The sequence below is a fragment of the Taudactylus pleione genome, unplaced genomic scaffold (genome assembly GCF_031769625.1).
Source record: "Taudactylus pleione unplaced genomic scaffold, aTauple2 ptg000547l, whole genome shotgun sequence".
Lineage (NCBI taxonomy): Eukaryota > Metazoa > Chordata > Amphibia > Anura > Myobatrachidae > Taudactylus > Taudactylus pleione.
In genome coordinates, this window is record NW_028284949.1 from 4,609 (window position 1) to 31,665 (window position 27,057).

General features: G+C 45.8%; 1 protein-coding gene across 2 annotated transcripts in view; it reads right to left on the reverse strand.

Annotated features, from left to right (window-relative positions):
• Window positions 1–1,384: 1,384 nt before the first annotated feature.
• LOC148500716 (NACHT, LRR and PYD domains-containing protein 3-like) overlaps window positions 1,385–27,057 on the reverse strand; it is a 30,823-nt gene continuing 5,150 nt past the window's right edge. For both annotated transcript variants that reach the window (XM_088451438.1, XM_088451437.1), the window contains exons 2-5: window positions 20,732–20,773; window positions 19,198–19,482; window positions 16,687–16,725; window positions 1,385–3,725 (exon numbers count right to left, since the gene is read on the reverse strand). In XM_088451438.1, the coding sequence (XP_088307564.1) occupies window positions 2,050–3,725; window positions 16,687–16,725; window positions 19,198–19,482; window positions 20,732–20,753 (2,022 nt within the window). In that variant the 5' untranslated portion in view covers window positions 20,754–20,773 and the 3' untranslated portion in view covers window positions 1,385–2,049. The remainder of the gene's footprint in view (window positions 3,726–16,686; window positions 16,726–19,197; window positions 19,483–20,731; window positions 20,774–27,057) is intronic.

The window sequence follows — 27,057 nt, forward strand, 5'->3', positions numbered from 1 at the left end:
AAAGAGGCAATTTGGAGGCCCCTGTACAAACTGGCTCTATTTTACCTGAGTTGCCCCCCCTCCAGTGTGTACTCCGAAAGAGTGTTTAGTGCAGCCGGGAACCTTGTCAGCGAAAGGCGTAGGAGGTTGCTTCCACAGAATGTGGAGAAGATGATGTTCATCAAAATGAATTATCAGCTCTTCCAGGGAGACCAGCCTCCAGAAGGTACAGAGGGACCTGTGGTGGTGGATTCAAGTGGGGACGAGTTAATACTTTGTGAGGATGAGGATGTACACACTGAAGAGGGTGAGGAATCGGTGGATGAGGAGGATGAGGATGACATCTTGCCTCCGTAGAGCCAGTTTGTGCAGGGACAGATTAATTGCCAGCTTGTTTTGTGGGGGCCCAAACGAACCAATCATTTCAGCCACAGTTATGTGGCAGACCCTGGCGCTGAAATGATTGATTTGTTAAAGTGTGCATGTCCTGTTTATACAACATAAGGGTGGGTGGGAGGGCCCAAGGACAATTCCATCTTGCACCTCTTTTTTTTCTTTGCATTATGTACAGTTTGGGGCCTAGTTTTTCTAACTGCCATCCTGTCTGCCACTGCAGTGTCACTCCTAGATGGGTCACGTGTTTGTGCCGCCCACTCGTGTCGCTTAGCATAGTCATCCAGCTACCTCGGTGCAACCTTTTGGACATAAAAACACTATTGTGAGGTGTGAGGTGTTCAGAATAGACTGGAAATGAGTGGAAATTAAGGTTATTGAGGTTAATAATAGCATAGGAGCAGAAAAACCTACAAATTCTGTGATTTTAGCTGTTTTTATGCTTTTTTTCAAAAAAATACAGATCCAAAACACAAAACCCAGAACCCAAAACACGGAAGGGTGGTTTTGGCAAAACCAATCCAGATCCAAAACACGAAGAAAGATCCAGATCCAAAACCAAAACACAAAACACGAAAAGTGGCCGGTGCACACCCCTAGTACCATCAAGTAACATCGGAGCCTCACACACTATTGCACAAGGGGCTTGATTCAACAAGGAAAGCAAAGGAGAGAACGCACGCACTTGGCCGATGTTTTTGCACTGCGCATGTGTAGGCATAGCATTGCGCGTGCATGAACTAGCCAGTGCATTTGGGTTATGGTACGCAGACTACAGGCAGTGTGTACACAGACCCTTCCGAAATTGATTGACAGGAAGTGCCGTTTGTGGGTGGTGACGGGGGGTGGTCAGGCGAACGCAGGCGTTATAACACTGTTATAGGGGTGTGCATAATTAAGGCAGTGCGGTGGCATACCCAGCCATACCGTAAGCTGTACACAGGAAGCGGCCAAATTCCTGCAGCAGGTCAGGTCAACCACTATTATGCTAATGAGTTCAATGGTTCTCGATGTTACCGATGTTTATGCTATCTTGCGTGCTGATCAGGCTGTGCGTAAAGGGAGATGGGCGGCTTAGTATAGGGCTGGGCGTCTGCATCTTGTGCTGCGGACTCCGTACGTATGCATTGATTAGCATATTCTCATGGCGGACAGGTGCGTGCGTTCCTTGCTGAATCAGGCCCAAGGTCAGCCTTACTCAGAAATTGATAACCTTCCGGTACGCAGTGAGAGCTCAAGCTGCGTATGTCGTCGCAGTGGCTAATTTATGCACGCTCCTGTAACAGCGTTCAGTCGCACTGACACGCCTGCGGTTTCACCGACCACCCCCGTCAACACCCCCAAAAGCTCACTTCCTGTCAATCACTCTGCGATGGGTCTGCGTGATGTCTGATGCCTTCGCGCACGTGTACTGCAATGCATACGCATGCGCACAACGCAACAACTGGCCAACTGCATGCGTAATCGAACTTGTAATCCGTAATGAATAGAGGAATTATTTTCCTGAAGTTCTCCAGAACTTTATTCTGCTCCACCATGACCTCACACCTACAGAGTAGGGCAACTTAAACGGTAGCCAACACGTATTAACTTATATTAGCTTCAAACCTTTGATTGACTTAAACAGCATACACAGGTCACAAGGCAAAACGTTGTCCACAGTCATGTGCCAGATACCTACCAAAGTTCTGAACATCTAGAAAGTGCTTTTGTTAGAACGTTCCGAGCATTGGGTCCTATTATGTAGTCCTTAAAAAAAACAGTATGCTTCCTTGAACTCATCTCCAAGCAGTAGGCTACAGCTCGGCAAATAATGGTTGCCTGGTCCTTATCTTTACCGTGAAATCCTTCAATTTTCAAGTTAAGGAAGTGATCCATCATTCTCCCAACACAACCCTTATCTTTTAGCTCATACAGGCAGCGTAGCACTTCGTTATGGCAGTCTGACGAATCCCGCTTTAGCCATTCCTCTAAGGCTGTTTCTTCTCTGAAGGAAACGGGATAACCAACGGTTCTCTGATTCTCCTCAATTTGTTTTTCACTTGAAAGGCCAAACAGGTATCGTACAGTTGGTTTTAGGTGGGCCCGATTTTCTGATGCCTCTAGGAAATCCTTCATTTTCCATTTTCCATAGTGGACATGTTTCTGATCCAGGATGTAGTACAGAGCAGCAAGGACCTCCTGTATATCTAAAGGGATGAAGCTGTAACAGGTGCAGGTCTCATCACCCTCTTGAAATCTGTTCTCCTTCAATAATACAGACTCAAACACTGAGATAGTGATCTCATGTCTTTTAAGATCCGATTCTTCAAAGAGAAATCTGCCATTCCAAACTCCTTCAATGGCCAAAGTACACAGCCTCTTTAAACATATCTCTATAGGCTGTGCATAGGTCCTTCCGTGGTACTTTATTAAAGCCTTTAGAAACCACAGGTAAATGGATGTGAAAGTCATGGAATCTAAAAGACGTAATCCTTGTTTTAGATGCTGTTTCATCACTGTACATAGAATCCATGCACTTAAAGGGAGATAACACATGTCAAACAGAGTGTCGTTGTCCTTAATTGTATGTAAAGTCAGGTCTGCTTGTTCACTAGACTTAAAGAATTTGTAGACATATTCCTCACGCTGATCCCTGGTAAACCCCCTAACTTCTACATATCGAGGACATTCAACAAAGTCAGTCAGCTTCATCCATGAGAATGGCCTTGTGTTGATGATTAGTGAGCTGTCCCTGAGCAGTGTTTTCCTTAGCAAACTGTTTAGAAGGACGTCTTTGGAGACCTCCTGAAATGGGTCTAGGCAAGTCTCTAGGTCTTTCATGGAAGACAGATCTACCTCATCAAAACCATCAACAATGACGAGGATTCCTTCAGCGTTCATGAAGATGGACCGCAGCAAACAATATGCACCTGACAGCCAACAATATCTAGATAAATACTTTGCCAAGCTTATCTCCGACTTGATGTTGTTGACTATCCTACAGCTTATGAAGAACACAAAATTAAACTGGTCTTTGTACAGATCCCCGGAGGCCCAGTCCAGCATGATCCTCTGGCATGTCATGGTTTTTCCAATGCCGACTGGTCCTACTAACACCACATTCTTGGGAATAATCCCATCTTCAGGGTTAAAAAAATCTTGAACGGTGATTGGGCAATACTCATCTGAAGGCCCTCTTGCCGTAGTCTGTAGATAGTGGTGTCCTGAGGCTGTTATTCTACGCAGCTTCTTCTCTAGTAAAATACTGGTGAATCTTTTTTTCAGATTGAAATCTTCCCCTATCCTTTTATCATGATGTTTAATAAGATGGTATGACTGTCTAATTTCATTCATGTACTTTGCTTTGCAGCCTGTATGGGATGACAAACATATTAATGATGGTAAATAGTTTATGCTCCCAACGTTACAAATACGTATGTTCAGTTGATTGTCAGGCACATCCGTAACACAGCGCTACAAATGCAATGAAGTTAGGCTGGGTACACACTAGACGACCCGGCAATCTAGCCGATGCACCTTCTCCCCGGAACATGCAAGGTTGCCGATACACATTAGAAGATTTAACAAATGTTGTTCCGTCCTTCATTGAACAACACAGACCCCCATGCGATTTCGTGTGATTGGCCGTGCAGCGTGGCCAATCACACAATATCGCATGCATGGGAGCCCGCTATTGTGGGTACACATTCAACAAAGTGCTCAATATATTGTTACAATCCACCTCAAAACGATATATATCATATGATATATCATCTAATGCAACCTGTGGCTCTCCAGCATGCTTTACCAGCTGATTGGTGTGAGGGTATGCTGGGACTTGTAGTTTCACCATAGCTGGAGAGCCACAGGTTGGCCAGGCCTGATCTAATGTGTACCCAGCCGAAGGGCGACAATATATGAAAACAGAGCTTGTACATGAAATCGAATAATTATTTCAAGGTACAGGAAAATCAGGAGAATTCCGAGAGAGAGAGAGATATGTACACCTAATGAAATTCTATTACTTTCCTTGGCCATTAAACAATGTGGTCTGGGTTAATGTTAATGTCCTTCCACCTCACAGTGCTCCCTGGAAGCCATCAATATTCATTGAAGGCAATATTAGTTGACAGATATGTTTATGGCGATTGGTGACATCTGACATACTTTCTCTGAAATATGGTAGTCTTCAGTGAGCAACAGATTAAAATGTGTTTCTTTAGAAAACACAGGGGTCCCAGAAATAAATGTACAGATGGGGCCACTTTGGGGAGAGATGCGGTAGGTCAATCAAGAGGTATGCAGTCGCCATGTCGACAATCGCAATGATGACAAATTTGTTAACACTTTCACAATGATGACATGCTGTACAATGCAACCATTAGAGTTAGACTGTGGGAAGGTAGTGTTAGGGGCAGGGGTAGCGTACTCAGCGCACATGCTAAGCATGCCGACATTACAACCATGTCGGCATTCTCATGTTGACATAATGCCAATAAAAGCCAAACCCTAATCAGGCCCCACACACTCCCATTGGGTAATTACAATTAGAAGTAAGATGCTAAGCACAGAAATGGATAATGGTCGAAGACATCAGGCTCACACACCATTTTTGTGCAAGCGATTTCCACACTGCGCACACTTACAAAAAACTGCCCATGCATAAGTACACATCTTACAGGTGGAAAGGCGGACTGTGCCAGATAAGGATCTAGCAGATTTAAGTGGAGTACAGTAAAAAGCAACATCTCCAGAGGCTGCAGGTGGTCTGGTGCAAAGATACACCTAGATGACGGCCATCAACAGTACTAGAAAGCTACTTCTGATTGGCTGCTTGCATATTGCCCTGTAGCCAACACAGCTTACTGTTATTCACTAACCCCTGACTATTTGCATTGCCAATATGTCTCTTCCATACATAAAACTGCAAGAAAAGCAATTTCACTTTCATTATAAAGTTATAGAACATGGAGGAGGAGGTAGTGTTTATGGTAAATGCAACTACCACATTCATTAATAACTCAACATAATATGTTCTGTAGTGTATAGGACACTATTATATTGTGTACAAATAGGGTAAAGCAAATACTGTACTGCATTTACAACTAACACACAACACTAATTGATCGCTATGCTACCATCAGTGTTATGCACACTTACCGTGAGGGGGCTGCCAGGTCGGAGCAGCAGGGGACGGCTTAAGTGGGTGGTACACGGTAGTGCGGGCGTGATCCCGTCATAGCGTCCCCGCCCCCCACTTTACAATACCGATATTACTGGGTGTGGGTGAGGGGGGTCGGCGGCCATTCCGGGAGACTTGCCTACTCTTGCAGGGGGCCGGTAGCATCACCTGATTTTCGGGAGGCTACCGGCAGTCCCGGCAGAGTAGGTAAGTATAGTATTATGTACACCCCAAAATATCCTTATGTGCTACTCTGTTTCAATTGGTTGCATCGCATATTGCCTTGCGACTATGTAATTATGCTTTTTCTGGCACATGTCTATTCTTAGATAATATAAAAGCATTTGCTTTAGAAAGAACATGCAGGTGCACATCCTAAGGGGTATATTTACTAAAGTGCAGGTTTTTAGAAGTGGAGATGTTGCCCATAGCAACCAATGAGATTCTAGCTATTATCTTATAGAAGGTGCTAGACAAATGATAAGTAGATTTTGATTGGTTGCTGTGGGCAACAACTCCACTTCTATAAACCAGCACTTTAGCAAATATACCCCTAAGAACACTGATAATCAAAGTTTTATAATAAACTCTAACAATTTTCACATTGTATAAATAAGGTTTCTTAGCACATGTTTGACCAAAAATGCATGCCCACCTATGTCATTGGAATGGGCACTATAATAGGTAAATCTTAGATAAATTTGCAGTAATGTGTCAGAAATAGGGATGTTAGGGACCCACCTGATGAGGGTCAACGTGACGTGATAGGTGGGCATATATTTTTGCCCAAAAGTGCTCTTTTTTTCTGCCTAGCACTGCAAGTCTCAGCATGGAAGAACCTCTTATTATATTTTCCATTAAGGTGTGTAGTCTAGCCCCCTCCATAACATAAAAGCATACATGTAACTCTCAGTGAGTCCCTATTAATACACCGTGGTTGCAGAGTGCTAGGTAAACAAGCTGGTCTCCATATTTGAACAACATCCGCACTTTAGGTCCTAACCTCTGACGGGGCCCATTGCCGCAATTCCCCCTTCTGCAAACGCCGGTGTCGGGGAACAGGGGATATTCAACATGTTGGACAATCTTAATCCTGACCTGAAACTGTTTGGAATTGGTGAGTCAGGGGTTTTTTACATGGTAAATTTCCCCGATCCCACAACAGATCACCGATCATCATTGGTCGCCAAATCCACGGATCAGATCGGATCTGCAGAACGGGGAATCGAGGTGTCAATAATTAGTCAATAATTCCCCAAACAATGTGTCTGGAGTCATTTCTAGATCACAATACCAAGTTGTATGCAGTACAAAGATTTAGGAGTAATGGTGCATACACACGATCAGATTTTTCCTTCAGATATGAACGATAACGATTTAAAAATCGTTCAGTCGTTCATATCTGATGAACAATCGTTCATATCTGACATGCCTGAACGATGGACGATCAACGATGCGCGTTCCCGTTCGTCAGATAACGATATCTGACATCTGATGGGTTTGCAGTCAGACTTGGACGATTCCATTCATTTTAATGCAGTTAAAAATCGTTCAATCGTTCAAATCGTTCAAAACTTTGATCAAATCGTTCAAATCGTTCAAATCGTTTAATCGTTCAGTCGTTCATCTGACAAATCTGACAAGTCTGACAAATCTGACCGTGTGTACGCTCCATAACAGTGGAAAACTACACACTAGAACACTGGTACGTATAGTACAGTATGATATAATATATTGAGAAAATTATTTTATAGATGTTGAAACCTGTAAATATTCACAGCAGACTACCTGTAGAAATGCATTAACATCAGGTATTTTATTTATAAGCAGACAAAACAATATAAAATGCAATACACTCTAATCATGGAGATTAATATCCATGCTAACAACTCCTGATACTTACTTAATACAAAGAGATACAATGTAAAATATCAAATAGGAATCTGCATATGCTTGTAATCTACTTCAGTGGTTACCAAAGTGGGCTATATCTCCCTTTGATGTGCCCTAGACTATCCTACAGGGGCACAAGCAGGTGAAACCTGCCCACCGGTGCCGCTACCTGAGAGCCTTACCTACTACGCTAGGGGAACAGGGCCGACACTGTGCACAATGGTTAATGCAGGGCTCGACAAATCCTGGTCGCCATGGCGACTAAGATTTTAGTCCTGGCGACTAAGTTTTGCAAGGTCACTACTGGGGACACTATTACACGGGGCTTACTACTGGAGGCACTATTACCAGGGGCTTACTACTAGGGGCACTATTACAGGGGGCTTACTACTAGGGGCACTATTACAAGGGGCTTACTACTAGGGGCACTATTACAGGGGGCTTACTACTAGGGGCACTATTACAAGAGGCTTACTACTAGGGGCACTATTACAGGGGGCTTACTACTGGGGGCACTATTACAAGGGGCTTACTACTAGGGGCACTATTACAGGGGGCTTACTACTGGGGGCACTATTACCAGGGCCTTACTACTGGGGGCACTATTATAAGGGGCTTACTACTAGGGGCACTATTACAAGGGGCTTACTACTGGGGGCACTATTACAGGGGGCTTACTACTGGGGGCACTATTACAAGGGGCTTACTACTGGGGACACTATTACAGGGGGCTTACTACTGGGGGCAATTTTACAGGGGGCTTACTACTGGGGGCACTTTTACAGGGGGGCTGTTACGGCTTGGGCATGATAGTAGGGAATAGTCCTGCAACAGCCTTGAGGGCTGGTATATCTTGGCTGGATGCAGCCATGCAGCAGCTTTGAGGGCTGAATTGATTTGATTAGTTGTGGCCTGATGGCCGAGGATGTGATGCAGCCTTTGGGCTGTGGAGGCAGCCTTGAGGACTGAGAAGTCTCTGATGTTAAGTGTCCAAAGGCGAGAAGGAGTTGCCAATGTTGCTGGGTTGACACCGATGATGGTGCACCGGGTTGCGCACTCTGGGCACTAAGGTGCGGCCTATGTCGCCAGGTTGACACTGACACTGGTACACTAAATAGCGTACCCTGGATGCTAGAATTTGAGCACTTCGGACGCTGGTGTGCGGCCTATGTCGCCGGGTTGACACTGGCGCTGGTACACTAAATGGCGTACCCTGGAAACTGCGATTTGCGTACTTCGGACGCTGAAGTGCGGCCTATGTCACCGAGTTGACACTGGTGCTGGTACACTATGTAGCGTACCTTAGAAGCTGGAATACATGCCGTGTCGCCAAGATGACACAAGCGGCAACAGCAAATGATATGCAGACCAGGCAGTCTGGGTAGATCAAACGGTAGTGGGAAAACACAACAGGACTGGACTCTGAAACTTTGACAGATCAACAGGAGACTTGATACCACTGGAGACACAGTAAACGCTATAACCGGCATGGAGTGAAGGGCTGGCTGGAATGTAACAGAAACAGGGCCCAACCAGAGCATGTCTCCCTAATGACAAACTAATGTGCAGCTGGGCTGTGCACAAACAGGAGAATCAATTAGTGTGCACCTGATACTGCACACGGACAGGCAGTAATTAATGCAGAGCCACAGTAGCAACTAAGGCTAGAACTGCAAACCATATGCTGCAACCACAGATCCTAACAGGAGGAAGGAGGAGACTTCAGCAAACACTTGTCCGGCGTTCACCCCACACAGCATTGGCAGCACTGCAGCTTTTGACAGGGGCTTACTATTGGGGGCACATTTACAAGGGACTTACTACTGGGGACACTTCTACAGGGGACTTACTCCTGGGAGCACATTTACAAGGGCTTACTACTGGGGGCACTATTACAGGGGGCTTACTACTGGGGGCACTATTACAGGGGGCATTACTAATGGGGGAAATTTTACAGGGGCATTACTATTGGGGGCATTACTATTGGGGGCACTACTACTGGGGGCAATAATACAGGAAGAATTACTTTTGGGGGCACTATTACAGGGGCTGGTATGGGCATGTTGCAGAATCTCATGACCACTAAAGAGGCATGTGTGGTGATTTGATGGCATGTGGGGGGTTTGAGGGGCACTGAAAGGGCATGTGTGGTGGTCTATACGAGCTTTCATATATTTTGGTAATGCACGATGGTCTGGCTCCTAAACTTTTAAGATGGCTCCTAGATTTTACAAAAATTTGTCTAGCCCTCGGTTAATGGTACCTGGTTCATTAAAGCAACGCAGAAGTCAAATATTCTTTCACCTTTGGCGCCTCTGCTTTGTTTAAGCATCGCATCACTTTACTTTAGTATGGTAAGTGCGATTCACCAAGAATCGGAAAGCATTTCATTTGCTGTAACAGATAACTGTCTGTGGACGGTGTAATCTATTTGTTCCGTTGTTAAGGACAGGGAAGTGGAATACCTCCCGTCCTTCAGGCTGTTCTCTGTGATGGCTCCACCCCCTTCTGTGACAGCAGCCAATCAGGGGAGCCCAGAGCATATGCTGGGTCACTTCCACATGAATGCCCGCTGCTGCCCTAGTGCCCCCTCGCTTTGCCCTACCTCGGCCACCCACTGCCCCCATGCCCTCCCCCACTGTGCTCCAATTCAGTGCCGCCCCTATGGTGACCCAGAATATGCAAATGCCAGGTCACCTCCTCTTGACTACCAAGGGCCCCCGCTACCCCATCGCACAGCCCCACACCCATGACTGCCGCAGCACTGATGGGAGAAGACCCAGCAGCCGGCACATGCGCAGAAGGGGAGAGCCTTACCGAGTGAAAAGGACTGTAAGAGAAGACTGCATCACTGGAGCCCTGTGTACAGCATCGCATCGCAGGATAGGTAAGTACAGTATATAGGAATAGTTACTTAGACAAGCTATGTAGCACATGAAAATGATGCTCTATATATAGTGAAAAGTAACAATTGAGTAACTTAAATCTTCATGAATAGACCCATCATGGGAAAAATGATGCACCACAGATCCTGACATCAGGGAGGGGGGAGCATAAGGGAGGGGGGAGTATTAGTTGCATATACTGTACAAATAAATATAAGAAAAACAGTATAAATTTTATATTAGAAGCACTGTCCATGGGGGGTGAATACTCGTTTGTTACCGTTCCTGTTTTGGATGTGCATTGGTGCACATACAACCAGACGATATCACAAGCGGCCCCATTACAGATAATAAAGGACAGAACAAGATATCATTCCATCGTTCATTACCTCGGTCTGATACATGTGTACCCAGGATCAGCCCATAGTAAATCAGGCTGCCGTGGCATCACTCAAATACAGCCACTTTGCACCCGACTCAAAGTCAATCCCCGTTCTTTTAACTAACCAAAAGAAAGCGGAAACTGATGGTATTGTGTGTCGGGTACTTCGCCTAACAGTAATCGCCGCGCTGTAACTAGGGTAGTGTGACCTGTGCTACAGCACAGGGCACCACAGGTCAGGGGGCGCTGTTTGGGCTTGTCAATTTTATGGTTATTATCATTCTCACTTCTAGCTTCCTCTTATTTTATCCCGAGCATGTCATGGTCTCCCCTATCTCTTCCCTGGCCCTTCCCCATGAGATCATGCCCATTTTTCGGGTGCGTTATGTCCCTATTTAAAAAAGAAGGGGGGGCCCCAATGCTTTTTCTGGCACAGGGCACCAAAATGTCTAGCTACGGCTCTGAGTAATCGCAATGTGATGCAACTGGGAGGCACCACCAGACTGTGCTGATTAATTTGATATTCGACACTTGTATGTCTGTTTGCGACTGAGTCTCAGAATCTGTATACGAATTGCTACAATGTAGCAGCCGCAGTTTTTTTCATTGTAAGTTCTGTTGTGCTTCATATATAGACTGCGCGGCGTACTGAGGCTAGATATATGAGGACACATCTGTACATAGCCACGAACTTTGCAGAAGTAAAACAAACACATTGTCCTTTTTACCATTTTACAGTGTCTCTCTTGGTACAAAGGGCCTGATTCAGACCCGGTTGCAAGCGCTGAGCCGGCTCCGTCGTGCGCATGCGCGAGACCCGGCTAGCGACGGGCAATCCGTCGCTCCGGGTCTCACACCAAAGGGGGCGAGCTGTCAATGTTGAGTGACAGCTCGCCCCCTTTGGTTAGCGGGCCGGGGGGGGGGTGGCTGCCCAAATGGAGGCTTTCCCATGAGAACGCCTACCGTTTGGGGGCGGAACCACTGACATCACGAGTGATGTAAGTGGAGAGCTTCCGGCTCGATGGAGAGCTTCGCAAGCCCGATGGTCGCGATGGTCTTGACCATCGCGACCATCATCATGGCCGCTCACTATAGCTGGGGGTGGTCACCCACAGCTATGTGAGCGGCCAGGAGGCCGCTCCAAAAATAAAAAAAAAATGCCCTGATTCAGAGCGAGCGCTCTTTCAGAGCGTCCGGCTCTGAATCAGGGCCAAAGTCTGAATCGTAAGCGTGGATATTACTCTTAGTGCGTATTTTCTGCAGATCAGTTATTAAGCCTTATCCAGCAAGATGGAAATGGAATTGCAAAATGTGTCTTGAATAAAATTTTAAATTGACATTTTTGCAACCTATTCAATCAGTCGCATATGCAAGTCTGGAGCTGCAACTCCGTCCGAACCCCCTTCCCAAGCCCCCTTTCGTATCCGGCTGGATTCCAACTGTAGGCTGTGGTTCTGAAATTGCTAAAATCACAGTGGACAGTTAATGGCAGGATGGCGCAAATCAGTGGCAAAATGGATTGGAGAGGGTACAGTACAATACGAAGAGTAGCAGACACAAATAGAACTGAATATGAATCATTCTTAATATGTGAAAAAACGAGTGCATTGCAAAATTACTTAAAACAGTGTAGCAGCAGTTTCATGGTTTTGCATAAATGGGCGTTTTCACTGTGTGCAACCAATCGCGCGCAGTCATCATCATTAATGTTACACTAACACCAGGGTCAGAGCACGCCCAACTCAGGACTCTACAGGAAGCTGTATCTTTTTGGCAGCCATTTTAGAAGCACTTTGCTACTACATACCAAAACCACCCCCTAATTGTACTTTGGATGCCCACTGCCCACGACTCCATGCCTATTCCAGGCCCAGTCTCAGCCCCCTTGTCGTACACAATCACAAGTCATGTTTGAAAAAAACAATGCGGACTGCGCAATTTTAAATAAATGCAACTTGAGACAAAATAATAAGCCCTCCCTGTATTTATATTGTGTTGATTTTAATAAACATCTGATTTTTTTTATACAATTCTACAAATAGTCAATCTATCCTGGTTCAAAAAGATGGTTGATCGAGAAAATAATAAATCGCATGGCATCTGTGACGCCAGACTGTGGTCGCGGGGACTCAAGTACGCAGTATCGCGATTGGCGGGAATGTTGACCCTGACCCTCCTCCATCATTGAGAGGCGACTTTTCTACCTCAACTAATTGCTGCACAGGTGCAAATGAGGCCACATGGTGGAGGCTGCACAAAAGTTAGCCTCCCCTTTAATATAAAAGCCCTTTGTATGTACTGGATTCCCTGCCAATCTCTTCCAGTATCACTAGATATACATAAGCCATGTTCAATAATTAAGTCATGTTGTGAATGGCAGCTGAAACAGCCAATCACAGTTTCTGCATGGAAAACTGTATTTAAAATCCCTGCAGAACTATGCACATACATATTTAGTTCACTACTAAAGTACAGCACTAAATGACGTATAGTTCTCCCACGCGTTCCATAAACAGCAATAGCTCATAAAGGTGACCTCTGAATTGTCAGAACTTATCACTGCACTTGTACTGTGGCACCAGTGAGTGGGCGGCATTTGCTGTGCCTCTTATCATAGCATTATAGGGCTCTTTTTTACTGCTGCTGGGAGTTGAGATGTAGTATTGGGGCCTGGACTGGACAAAACGAGTGCTTGATGACTAGATGGTACCTACAGATGTGTCCTCATACATCTAGCCTCCTTGCACATTACACAGCCCTTCTAGTGGCGCGACTCAGAAGCACCAAGCATCTTTTCGTGCAACATTTTCCCTTAAAATGTGTCTTATGTCAAAGCAGTGCAAATAGGATGCACTAGCAGATTAAGCTGATTAAGATGATATGTGGCATGCCTATATTCTGTGTGCAACTGCGGCTGTATCTGGGAAATGCTACATGCTGGCCGGTCACTGCGCCCCACCCATTGAGGCTTGCATCCGTGGTGAGGAGTGCCCAGTCCAGGATCCAAAAGGGACGACCCTTGTTTAGGTGGGATGTCTGTAGACACCAGGATAGGGCAGGTGAACCTCCGGTGAGAGGCCTATCATCTGGGATCTGAGCAGATGGGGCAGCCTGTTCCACCTGGAGAGAATCAGGTGTTGTAGGGGTCTGGAGTGTAACTGGCCGAACTCCACCATGTCGAAGGCGGACACCATGGATCCCAGGGTCTGCATTACAAAGTGAATTGACACTCGGTGACTGTGTAGTAGTCTGTGCACCCAGTGCTGTAATAAGTAAGTAAGAACTGAATGGCCTTTTGGAGCAGCAGGGCTATGCTTGGGTCTGATGGAGGTCCTTTGCAAAGTCGCCTCAGGAAGGAGAGGGCATATCCGTGGGAGACCACTTCTCTTACCCAGGCGTCTGATGTGGTCTGACACCAGAACTGCGTGAATTGAAGAAGTCAGCCTCTGACCCTGGGATCCCCCAGGTAGAGGCCCGCCACATCAGGCTGAAGGCTTGTCCTCAGAGTTGGTAGGTGGATGTCTAGTAGCCCTGGTCTGCTTGGTCCTAGGCTTAGTTGATGCCTGATGCCTTGGAAAGGACTGACCTTTAGTTTTTCCTTGAGGAAGAAAGGATGACATCCGAGGCTTCGCATTATATGCAGAGGGCAGGAGCGCCATCTTGGAAGCTTCCAAGGTAGTCTCAATTTTGTCCAATTCTGGAACAAACAGGATGTCCCCAATATAAGGCAGAGACTCCAAAGCCTTTTTAGAGTCCGCATCTGCCTTCCATGTGCGGAGCCAAACAATATGGCATGCTACTACAGAAGTGGCAGATGTCTTGGAGGCTAGGAGAGCCGTATCCATAGCTGCTACATCCAAATTGGAGGCTGCATCTCTAATGTGAGATATGCAGAACAGCTGTTCTCTCGAATCATCAGAGGGAAATGTCTCTCTTCTAGGGCCTCTGCCCAACTCTCAATGGCTTTGCAACCCAGGCCGTAGCTCTAGCAAGATGAGTAATAGCTCCTGTAAGGGAGTAAACAGATTTCATACAAGTTTCCATCCTTCTATCCGTAGTCTCTTTAAGGTTGCAGTATGGATAGGTAAGGTTGCATTCTTGATCAGACGTGTCACGTGGGAATCCACTACTGGGGGAACTTCCCATTTAGTGCAATAAGTAGCGGGAAGAGGGTAAAAGAAGCGTTTAGGCAGCTGAATTCTATTACTGAGCATATTCCATGCCTCACTCATATGATCAGATAGCTGATTAGAGTGAGGAAACTCTGGAACTACCTTCTGTCGTTTAAAGAGTGGCTGTTTTGCCCTTGGAGCTGGTTCTGTCTCTTCCAGTGATAAATAGATTTTACAGCTCTCACTAGTGCAGGTATATTTAATTTAGAGGGGGGTTCCTCCTCTCCCGAAGGGGAGTCAGAGTGAGAGAGGTCTGCGTCTTCTGCCTCCCCAGTTGATAATTCAGAATCTGATAGCTGGGTGGACTGGGAAGATAACACAGCACGCTTAGTAGGGTTACTAGGCATTTGTTGAAAGGCTGTAGAGGTATCCGCCAGATTCTGCACTGAGGCAGAAGTACGTCTACCCATGGGGGAGGCAAAGGATTCGAAGGGAGTACCTGCTGTGGCCATCCCATAGGGAGCGCTACCACAGGGACCGCTAGGTGGGCCGTAATTTTAGCCAGCACCTGTGAAAATGTAGCCCAGGGTGGGTCATCAGGAGAGGACACTGGGGCTGATGGGACGGGGGTACTATAACAAGATGCACAAAGACCATCCTGAATGAGGTCCTCTGAAGCTAAGCCTGCTGAGCAGGACTTACAAGACACCAGAGTGGGAGCAGCAGGCTGCTTGTTATTCTTGCCTTTGCCAGACACAGCTGCAAGAATAATGTAACACACAATCTGACACAGTGCAGTGAGCAACCCAGATGTATGTGTAATATGGCACAGTATAGTGCGCATCTGTGATATATAGTATGTGATAGCCCTCACAAATATAGGGAGATTTGAAGGACAATGAACACCTTATGCCTTAATATGCCTTAATCATGTCCCAAACTGTCATCTCACAGTAGAATAAAGGGAAAGGTTTAAGCTGACAGTAATAGGAAAACAGACAGTAGCACTAGCACAAGTTACATACAAATGCAGGCTGGTAGGATATAGTGCTGTATAACCAGGCCCTTGGGAGAGATATACAGGGAGACTGGACCCAGCGTTTCCGGAGACTTGATTGCAGAAAATGGCTGCCGTGAGTCTCAGAGGGGGTGGAGGGTAAGCAAGAATCAGCTCAGGGAGCAGCAAGGCCGCAGTGGAATGGCACCCTTAGCTGGGGGAGGGGCCGCATGGAGAGCGCCTTCTCCCGAATGCTGACATTATCCACCGGGTCCCCTGGCCTTAATTGTGCCCTGCGCCAGTGCTTGTAATACCCTGGTGGTCTATTGGAGTCCCGGAAGAACCGGTGTAAACAACAGCACCTCCGGTCTGTCTCTTGAGACCAGAGGCAACATTGCGCATAGACGCGGGTCCCCGCAAGGGGGGACCCACCTTACCTATCCTCTTGAGTCCCAGATGTAGTCTGGGGTCTGGGGAACTTGCTAGCTAGGTCCCTCCCAGAGCCCAGCTGGGAGTACCTAGCCGAGGGTTGGTGCCATGGCGCCGCGGAGGGGTGATGGAGCAGCAGTGCAGACGTCCAAAGGACTGACTCGTGCTGCTGCTTAGTAGTAAAATAAATGAAAATAAAAGTAAATCATAAAAATAAGCTTGGGCTGCTTAATAGCAGCCCCACTGTTAAAACGGTGATCCAGCTCCAGCCATGAACCAATGAAACTAAGTTGCCCTCAGGCTGTGGGCGGGGTATAGGGGGAAGGACCGGAGCATCCTGGGATTGAAAACCTTTGCTGTTGGTGTCCGGTCCTCCAAGTCCCACCTACACCCCCATTTTCTCTCCTGTGGAGCCCTATGGACCCTGAAGAAGAAATAAAAATATGACTTACCTTCCAGTGGTTTACTGAAATGCAACTTCTGTGTTTTAACTGAAAAGACAAAAGCAGAAAGAGAAGTATAATCATTACTAACGGTAACATTTACCCTGGTGTAAGTAATAATAATGAGATTAAAAGTCACTGGTGGCGATTCAATTGTTTTGTGGGCGCCAATAATTATGGGTGCCCAGTGTTGCAATTCAATTGTTCTGGGCGCCCATTAATTATCGCGGTCTTCACGCCCTATTAGACCGAGTTTAGTCTTGTAAAATGGTTAAACCAGCCGAAAGTCCTGGTTAGGGCGCCCTAACCACAAGTTTACCGCACATTTTTGCTTGCACCCTCCTGAGCGTGTGAGCAGAAATGCCGGAGCCTATCATCTGAATCACCCACACTGAGAAGTATAAGCAGTGGCGTGCGGTGAGGTCAGTGGCTGATGAGCTATTGGCTAGTATCAGAGCCAGATTTACATACACATATAGTATATGGACCCGAAAGCGGCACCTTAAATCCACTGTTCTATTGGCAGGTTGCATAATAACATACATTCCCCTGTATCGCAACAGAATTTACAGCACAGGAATACTCAAAGCCAACAGCACAATAACTAGAAATACATCTGAACAGCTCAGGATTTATTGACTTTTGCAATAGGTGGATATACTTATGTAAAGAATGTATTCCAGTTAAGACTTAACACTAAAACATATTTAAATATATTGTCCAGGTCTTCAGTTTACCTAATAGCAGGTGTGGTGCTATTTCGTTAATGGAAGACCTGGACAACAAAATAGCTACTTAGTGAATATGACAGTGAGTGTAGTGAATGTAATAAACTAAATAACGTTCCCGCTAGGCTGTTTTAGCGGGGCGCGGCGCCCTGCCCTCCTTCTGGAGGGCAAAAAGCACCCTGCCCTCCAGAAGGAGGGCAAAAAGCGCCCTGCCCTCACAGCCTGCGGGTGCCGTCTTCACCCGCGGGACGCAGTGTCCCGCGGGTGGAGAAATGTGCGGTGACCCAGTCACCGCCGGAGAATAGACGTCCCGCCCCCCCCCCCCACACACACACAATTTGAGTGAAAAGTGACAAGAAAGTGATAAGGTGTCAGAGCTGATTGGCTGGCACCTCATCACTTTCTTATCACTTTTCACTCTCTCCTAACACTGCTTAGTAAATAGACCCCTTTATCTCCTCTACTGTTCTCAGCGGGAGGCACCACTCTCGGTGACTCCCAGACAAATTTGACTCTATTTCCATTGTAAAAATGATTAAAATAATATAAAGCAGATACTTATGACGCAGAATATGTCTCATAAGTATCTTCTTTGTATTATTTTAATCATTAATGACAGAGTAGGCTCTGCCTCCCCTGACTGCACGTCCCGGAGTATAATTACCAGACAAAAGGGACAAGGCAGCAGGTGATCAGTTTCATATTGGATACAGAGGTAATTCATAACACCCTTATACACTACATTACAACTACTTGTGTTCCTAATATATGTTGAAGTGATGACATCACTAATTATGAAAGTGACCACTCACCGATTATTTGAGTCCCCATAGTATTTGCATAAAACATAATGTACTCCCTACTGTAAATTATACAGCTATTAGAGGTAGAGATGTGCGGTACCGGATTTCTGAGATCGGAACACACCCGAATTTAGAGGTTCTGAGTAGAAGCAGAACAAGGTACGGATTCACTTTTGTGACCCGCTTCGGAACTCAGATTTAAAAACCGAACTTGCGTTTTGGATTCGGACATTTTAGCTATTTCTAATCGATTTTTATCAATTTTTATCCAAATTCAAAACCAAAAACACTTGAGAGTGGTTTTGCAAAACCAAAACACGAAGATGAATCCAGATCCAAAACCAAAACATGGGGGTCGCGCACATCTCTAATTAGATGACATTGAGGGGTTCTTTGACCATATAAAAGCACCAGGCTATAGGCCAGGGTTTCTGAAAGACCAATAAAGAGAGGACATCAGAACCGGCTGATTGTGCAGATAATTTATACCAGAATATACATATACTAGCATCACTTAAGGGGAGATGTATCAAACCTTGGAGAGAGTTACAGTGGAGAGTTGCACCGATCACTTATCTAGCAGAGTCTATAAAACGAAAGCTAGAAGCTTACTGGTTGCTATGGGCAACTTCTTCACTTTATAGCTCTCGAAGGCTTGATACAGGTTTCAGAAAGATTATGAAAGAGATGTATCAATCCTTGGCGATAGAAAGTACCAACTAATCAGTTTCTGTCATTTTACAGCTGTGTTTGACAGCTAGAAGCTGATTGGCTGGAACTTTATATCTCTCTGCTTTACCTCTCTCCAAGGTTTGACACCTCCCCCCCATGCCAAAACTGTCATTTATAGATCAACATCTGTGACATCACCGTCGTTCTCACCTACAAAACAATCACCAGCCCCCTTACGTGGATTATACCAGCCATACCACTGTTTTATAAGCCAGCAGTGACCCTACTCATTGCACTGAGGCTATCCAGGCGCTCACCGATCTGTGCCGCTTGCTGTTTGATATCTTCTGCGCATTCTTCCAGATTGATCAGCTTGAAGATCCGCACGAGCACATCCAGTGCCGCCTCGTCTCCAAATACATCTAGCAGTATGTATTTTACGCCAAAATAATCCGCTTTCTCTAGGCGTTCAGGCTGGATGGGGTATCGGGTGGGTAAACCAGCCAACACATTCTTAAACTGATTTAAGTCATGGTCAGTCAGATTTTCCAGAGCCTCGTAAAGAATATCTCCGGTTGTCTTGTGCCCCCAATACGGTACACCTAATGAGAAGAGAGTAATGTCCTGTCACTGTTACACACAGAGAAACCCCTTCACCACCCTTAAATGCCCTCCTGCAACTTGGCTTCCTTCTGTGTATATAAGACACATCTTTATATCATCAGGGAGATGTGTGTATTTAAGTTGCCCCGGGATATGTCATGTCATGTAACGGTCAGTCAAGAGGCCACATCAGAGCTGTCTCTTAACCCAGGGCAACATAAACAAACTGATCTACCAAATGATATAAATGCAGGGCTGAAAAGCACTGAGGTAGGCAGAAAGCCAGCACTGCATTTAGTAAAGAGAGGCAGGAGGGCACACAAAAAGACTCTTAAGCTGGGTACACACTAGAAAATATTTTATACGATATATTGTTCCGAGGCAGATTGGAACGATATATATCGTACGGATCGCATAATTTGTATGTCCGATTGCGTATTCAAATGGTTCATTAATTGCATCGCTCCATCTGCTGAGTAGCTTAAATAAGAGGTCTATTTACTAAGCAGTGTTAGGAGGCAGAGTGAAAAGTAATAAGGTGCCAGCCAATCAGCTCTCAACTGTCACTGTTCAAACACAGCCTGTGAGATGACAGTTGGGAGCTGATTGGCTGGCACCTTATCACTTTTCACTCTGTCTCCTAACACTGCTTAGTAAATAGACCCCCTCAGTGACAGTCTTCTATACTAAAGGGTCACCTTTAATGACCCCCTTAGTGTAATCGGGAATGAGCAAAGTTATAAGATATATAGAACCTGTGTATCTATACAGTTATTAATAACAGCGACAGTTGCAATACCACTTGGTCAGAGTAAATTAAATATCACCTATTGCAGAGTTAGGTAATCTGTACAGTACCTCCTTGCTGTAGAGAAGTATGAGGCATGCTGGGGTTTGTAGTGCTACAACAACAGAATTTTGTAACTGCACAACAAAGGAAGTATTGCAGGTTATCTGAGCCTTATCTATGGGGGGAGGGGGAATTATCACAGAGAGAAGGTAGAACGTTTGCTGGGTCTGATAGTACAATGACTGTTGTGTAATATACAGCAGGAATGGGAATAACATGCTTTATGGAAGAAAGTAAGGAAAAATATGAGCTTGATGCAAATGAGTGAATCCACAAACATTACAGTAACGTCACTGTATAAGGGATAGATTATCCCTCATCTGCCGCTGATGACTTGCTGGTCATTATGTATTCATATAATAGTCTTACTATAATAGCAATAAACTGCTATAACTCACCTAGTAGGGATGAGATTTCCATGACAGGAGACTGTACGTGCTCTAGTAGAAAACAAAAAGCAGATTATTCTAGATAAATTTGTGTTACTTTCCCAGTCACTTCGGAGTCTTTCATGGCTCAGTGATCTGTTGCTAGGGGCGTTTTCAGCTATTATATATCGTAGCTACAGTTTTCCCATTTATTAAAAGTGACCCTGTATATAATTATGGGGCTTATTCATCAACACTAAAATAACGTTTTTAAGGACATTTTCCTGAAATAACGTTATTTTGGTATTCATGTAGCCACTTAGCACAGGAGATATCACAGATATCTCCTTGCTAAGTTCCCCTGCGTTAATTTCCACACTCCCCATACATCATACATGCCTACCCTCCCGGTTTTCGCGGGAGGCTCCCGATTTTTCGGGTAACCCCCCACACCCCCGGAAGGGTAGGCATTTCTCCCGCATTCTGCCCACTTCCTAGTGAATTGGGCAGAATGAGGAGAATACCCGAGGCGATCGCGGGTTTCCATGTAGGGGGCGGGGCTTAAAACATGATTATACAGGAATCATGTTTGCCTATGCATTTGCCTATGCAAATTATAGCCTATCGCGGCAATTTTACAGTGAGGGGGCGGGGCTTAATGATGCAAATCGTCAGGCCCCGCCCCCATCACCCCCTTCTTGCTTCTCTTACCCGGGCTTCTCCCGGGAAGAGATCTGAAAAGGTAGGCAACTCTGCCATACATTAGTATGGGGATGTGGAAATTATGGTATTCATCAAATTCCGAAAATTATCAATTTTCGGAATTTGATGCAGTTACTATTCACCACTGTGAGGTGGCGAATAGCAGGTGAAACTTACCTGTATCCACGTGTGCAGGTCCCCCGACGAGTCCCTCCGGCGCTCTGCTCCGTCCTCAGGCTCCGGAGGCTGGTCTGTCATGTGTGCTCCCCAGCAGAGCACAAGAAAGTTTAGACAAAAAAAAAAAAAGTTTTTTTTTTTTTCTAATCTGTCATGTGGTCTGCTGGGAAACCACATGACAGACCAGCACGACGGAGCCGGAGGCTGCTGCGCGGACAGGTAAGTCGGGGGGGGGGGAAGGTGAGCGGAGGGGGGAGGGATCGCGGGGGGGTACGAAACTTAACGCATCTGTAGGCAGTGCTGCGCATGCGCTGGTTTTACAGATGTAACAGCGCATGCGCAGCACTTTTTCCAGATGCGATAAGGTAGTGTAGGCAGGGAAAAGTATCTATTTCCCGAAAAGCTGTCATCGCAAAAATGACAGCTTTTCGGAATAGATACTTATGGAGAGGTGGAATGATGAATTCCACCTATAATTAGCTAGAACTCCATGAGAGTTCTAAAGCTAATTATCTCCAGAGAAGTTTTACGTTTAATGAATAGGCCCCTATGTCAGTAAACCAGAAGATCAGTCAGAGGGGTAAATTAACTAAAGTGAGAGTTTTTAGAAGTGAGTTTTAGAAGAGATTTTGCCCATAGCAACCAATCAGAATCTACTTAACATTTAACTAGCACCTTCTAGAAGATAATAGATAGAATCTGATTGGTTGCTATGGGCAACATCTCTTCTAAAACTCACTTCTAAAAACTCTCACTTTAGTAAATTTACTCCAGATAGTCTACATTCTAGCATCCTGCACCTGTCCCAATCAGTGCAGTTCCTCTTTCCTGCCTGGGGTGTTGCTCTCTGCTCCGGTGCTTCTAGCACACTCAGCTAATGCAGCAAACTGCTGAGATATAGACCAGAAAGTGCTAGAAGCACCAGAACAGACAGCAACACCCCATGCAGGAAAGAGGAGCTGCACAGGTTGTGACAGGTGCAGGGTAGAATGAAGACTAGTCAGAATGTTGACAGGGAACATTTTGACATTCACAATGTCGACAGTCCATGTTAGTGTTTTTAGCATATTTGAGCCCTAAGCCTAGGTCGACAGTAAACCAGTAAAACATTACATAACATTCATGTTAACATTCAGACCCTGTCAACATTCTGGTGGTGACATTTTGTACCACACCCAGATGGACAGCTTAGGAAAGTCACTGTTAATAAAATACATGGGGCATGTAGCTGTAAAGCTTATGTTAAAAAAAATGACTATGGGGTCTATGTACTAAGCCTTGGAGAGAGATATAGTGGATGGCCGATAAAGTACCAAACAATCAGCTCCTAACTATCACTTCACAAGCTGTGTTTGAAAAATGACAGGATCTGATTGGTTGGTACATTATATCAGTCCGATCTACCTCTCAAGTCAGAAATCCCAGCAAAGTCCAAATGTGCTGGGGGATTATTACAGAACAGTGCCGTCTGTAAGAGAGATCAGACGATGGGCATTAGCTAGGAGATTTTGGCCACCTTGAAATTGATCTTTAAATCTCCTAGTCACACTACCAATGCCTCTGCTAGTGCCCCAGTTTTTTACTATATATACCCATAGGGGAGTAGTTCACTATCAGAGCCAAATTATCACAGCATCCTGGAGCTCACCCAGGGGCTCCCATATACTAGGCGGCACCAAAAATCTTCATCACCAGCAGGGGGCACTGTGGCATATGTGAACTGGGGTTTTTGTGTTGCATAATGTAAACTGGGGGCAATACAGTATGTTTAACAGATGTGTGGGGCTGAGAGAATTTGCACATTATACTTTTTAATAACATCCCCAGCATATCCTATTGTCAACATCATTGGTAGGGGCCCCACAAGTTAGTTGCCCTGCCCCCACAATCCTTAATCCAACCTTAGGGGTACATTTACTAAGATGGGAGTTCTATTAAGAAGTGATGTTGCCCATTAGAACTCCCATCTTAGTAAATTTACCCCTTAAGGTGCGTACACATGGGACGATTTTTTTGAACGATTTGTCGTTAACGACAAATCGTTCAAAAAATCGTTCAGTATTTGCCTCAAAATGATGAACGAAAACTACAAATGCGCGCTGCTGTTTGAGCACACCCCTGCTGGGGACACACGGTACGATGTTCGTTCAGGGCGCACATCGTCCCGTGTGTACGCAGCATAAGTTTTTATCGGTAATTCCCCTTAATGATAAAATGCTATATGATGTTTGAAATTCACCATTTAGGTAGGCGAGCAATGCAATACTCCCCCTGCTTAAATGGTGCGTGTTGAACATCATTTACAATAAGCTTTAAATAACAGAGCAATTATCTCCATACATGAAAATATATAAAAATGTGGTCGCTGACAAATTAATATATCTAAAGGCCTAGTCTAGTGTGTACCGACCTCGTTGGCAACGGGACCCAGCGGGGTACTGGCATCGGCAAGTGTATACACACTTGCCTCATTCCAGGAGCGACGGCGGAGGCCATGCTGCATTCGGCAGCAAAGCCCCTGCTGGCAATAACACCCGCCGGACCTGCATGCAGGTCAGACGGGTGATGTCACTGTCGACGTGCGAGGTCGCGCATTGTCAGCGACATAACCGGTACACCCTGGCTGATGTGAACGATGTATCGTCTGATCCACTGGATCGGACGACATATCGTGTAGTGTGTATCTAACATAATATGGGGCTGATAGTACAGGGGAATAGTTTTCTTATTATTATTATTATCATTTATTTATATGGCGCCACAAGTGTTCCGCAGCGCCTTACAAAGTACAAAAACAAATTGTATACAAGTGACTTACAGAACAATACAATACAGGACATGGATAATATATATTGCTACATTAGCGACCATATCACCCAGATAAGCAACAGAGCATAAGCAAAAAAGTGTTAGGTGCCCTAGTGGTGAGTAAGAAGTAAATGACACTAAAGTAAGGAGAAGCACAAGAGGGTAGATGGCCCTGCTCGTGAGAGCTTACATTCTAAAAAGGTGGGGGAAGACAAACTGGGTTGACACAGATGGGGTAGACGGAGCATGTAGCAGGGAGATAGAATGATAGCTGGAAGGCTTTGATGAAGTAGTGGGTCTTGAGAGCCCGTTTGAAGGATTGCAAACAGGTGGAGAGTCTGATGGGGAGTGGGAGAGAGTTCCAGAGGTGGGGAGCAGTGGGGGCAAAATCTTGGAGGCGGGAGTGGAAGGAAGTAATCAGCTGGCATGAAAGGCGGCGTGCATTAGTTGAGCGAAGAGGGCGGAGAGGAGCGTGAAGGGAGATGAGATCAGAGATGTATATGGGAGAAGATTGGGTGAGGGCTTTGTGAGCGAGCATGAGAACCTTAAATTGGGTTCTAAAAGGGAAGGGAAGCCAGTGGAGAGCTTGTAGGAGAGGGGAGGCAGATGTAGAGCGTTTGGAGAGGAAGATAAGCCGTGCAGCAGCATTAAGGATAGACTGGAGAGGAGAGAGATGGGATTTGGGGAGGCCAGATAGGAGGAGGTTACAATAGTCCAATCTGGAGATGACCAGTGAGTGTATGAGGGTTTTAGTAGCATCCTCGGTGAGATAGGGTCTGATCTTAGAAATATTTTTGAGATGGAAACGACAGGACTGTGAAAGGTTCTGGATATGTGGTTTGAAGGAGAGGGATGAGTCCAGGATAACTCCAAGACAGCGCACCTTCGGACTAGATGAGATAGTTATTCCATCAATTGATAAAGAAATAGTGGGAAGTGAGGTGATGTTGGAGGGTGGGAAGATGATCAGCTCTGTCTTAGACATATTAAGTTTAAGAAATCGCTGGGACATCCAGGAAGAGATAGCAGAGAGACAGTTGGAGATACGAGTCAGAAGAGAGGGGGAGAGATCAGGGGAAGAAAGGTAGATTTGAGTATCATCAGCATAGAGATGATAATGGAGGTCAAAAGAGCTGATGAGTTCACCTAGAGAGGAAGTATAGAGGGAGAATAGGAGAGGACCAAGAACCGAACCTTGGGGAACACCTACTGTAAGAGGCTGTGGGGAGGAAGAGGAGTCGTGAGAGGAAACTGAGAAAGATTGGTCAGAGAGGTAGGATGACAGCCAGGAGAGGGCAGTTTCACGTAGACCAAGGGAGTGAAGGATATTCAGCAGGAGAGGGTGGTCCACAGTGTCAAAAGCAGCAGAGAGATCAAGGAGAATGAGAAGAGAGTAGTGGCCTTGGGATTTGGCAGCAAGGAGGTCATTGCTGACTTTTGTGAGGGCAGTTTCAGTGGAGTGGAAAGAACGGAAGCCAGACTGAAAAGGGTCAAGGAGGGAGTGGGAGGAAAGAAAAGTGGTAAGGCGGTTGTAGACAACCCGCTCAAGGAGTTTGGAGGCAAAGGGGAGGAGAGAGATGGGTCGGTAGTTAGAAAGAAGGTTAGGATCAAGGGTAGATTTTTTAAGAATGGGGAGACAAGGGCATGTTTGAATGCAGAAGGAACAGTGCCTGATGAGAGGGAGAGATTAAAGAGGTGGGCAAGATGGGAGCAGGCAGAGAGAGAGAGGAAGCGGAGGAGGCAGGAGGGGATGGGATCAAGGGGGGAGGTGGAAGGGGGGGAGGACCGGATGAGGGCCATGACTTCCTCTCCAGATACAGGGGAGAAGGATGTTAGAGTTGGTAAAGTTGATGGGGAGGGTTGATTTGGGAAAGGAGGAGGTGGAGAGCTGGGGGACTGGTTGGATATGATGTCCTGATGTATGGAATCAATTTTAGATGTAAAGTAGGTAGCAAAGTCAAGGGCAGTGAGCAAGGAGGGGAGACGAGGAGGGGGTGGGTGAAGGAGGGAGTTGAAAGTGGTGAAGAGACGCTGGGGATTAGAGGACTGAGAGGAGATGAGGTTCTTAAAATATGACTGTTTAGAGAGGGAGAGCGCAGCACTATAGGATGAGAGCATAAATTTGAAATGGAGAAAATCTGCCTTAGAGCGTTATCTTCTCCACTGTCGCTCGGCAGTTCGAGAACACTTTTGCAGGTATCTGGTGCATTTGGAATGCCAGGGTTGAGGAGTAGATCTGCGAGTGTGAGTAGTGATCGCCGGAGTGACAGAGTCCAGAGCAGAAGTAAGGGAGGCGTTGTATAGGGAAGTGGCTTGTTCAGGGCAGGAGAGAGAGAGGATAGGGGAGAGAAGTGAGTCAAGCAGGGAAGAAAAGGAACCTGTGTCGATATCGTCAATGTTACACTTAGTAATGAAGGCTTTTGGAGGTAGAGGAGGGGAAGGAGAGAGGGACAGGTTAAAAGAGAGAAGGTGATGGTCAGAAAGAGGGAATGGGGAATTGAGTTGGTCAGAAATATCACAACGGTGTGTGAAGACCAGATCAAGCACATGGCCACTCACATGGGAGGGTGAGGAGGTCCATTGGGAGAGACCAAGTGACGATGTGAGGGAGAGGAGTTTGGAGGCAGAAGATTCTGTGGGGATATCAATTGGAATATTGAAGTCACCTA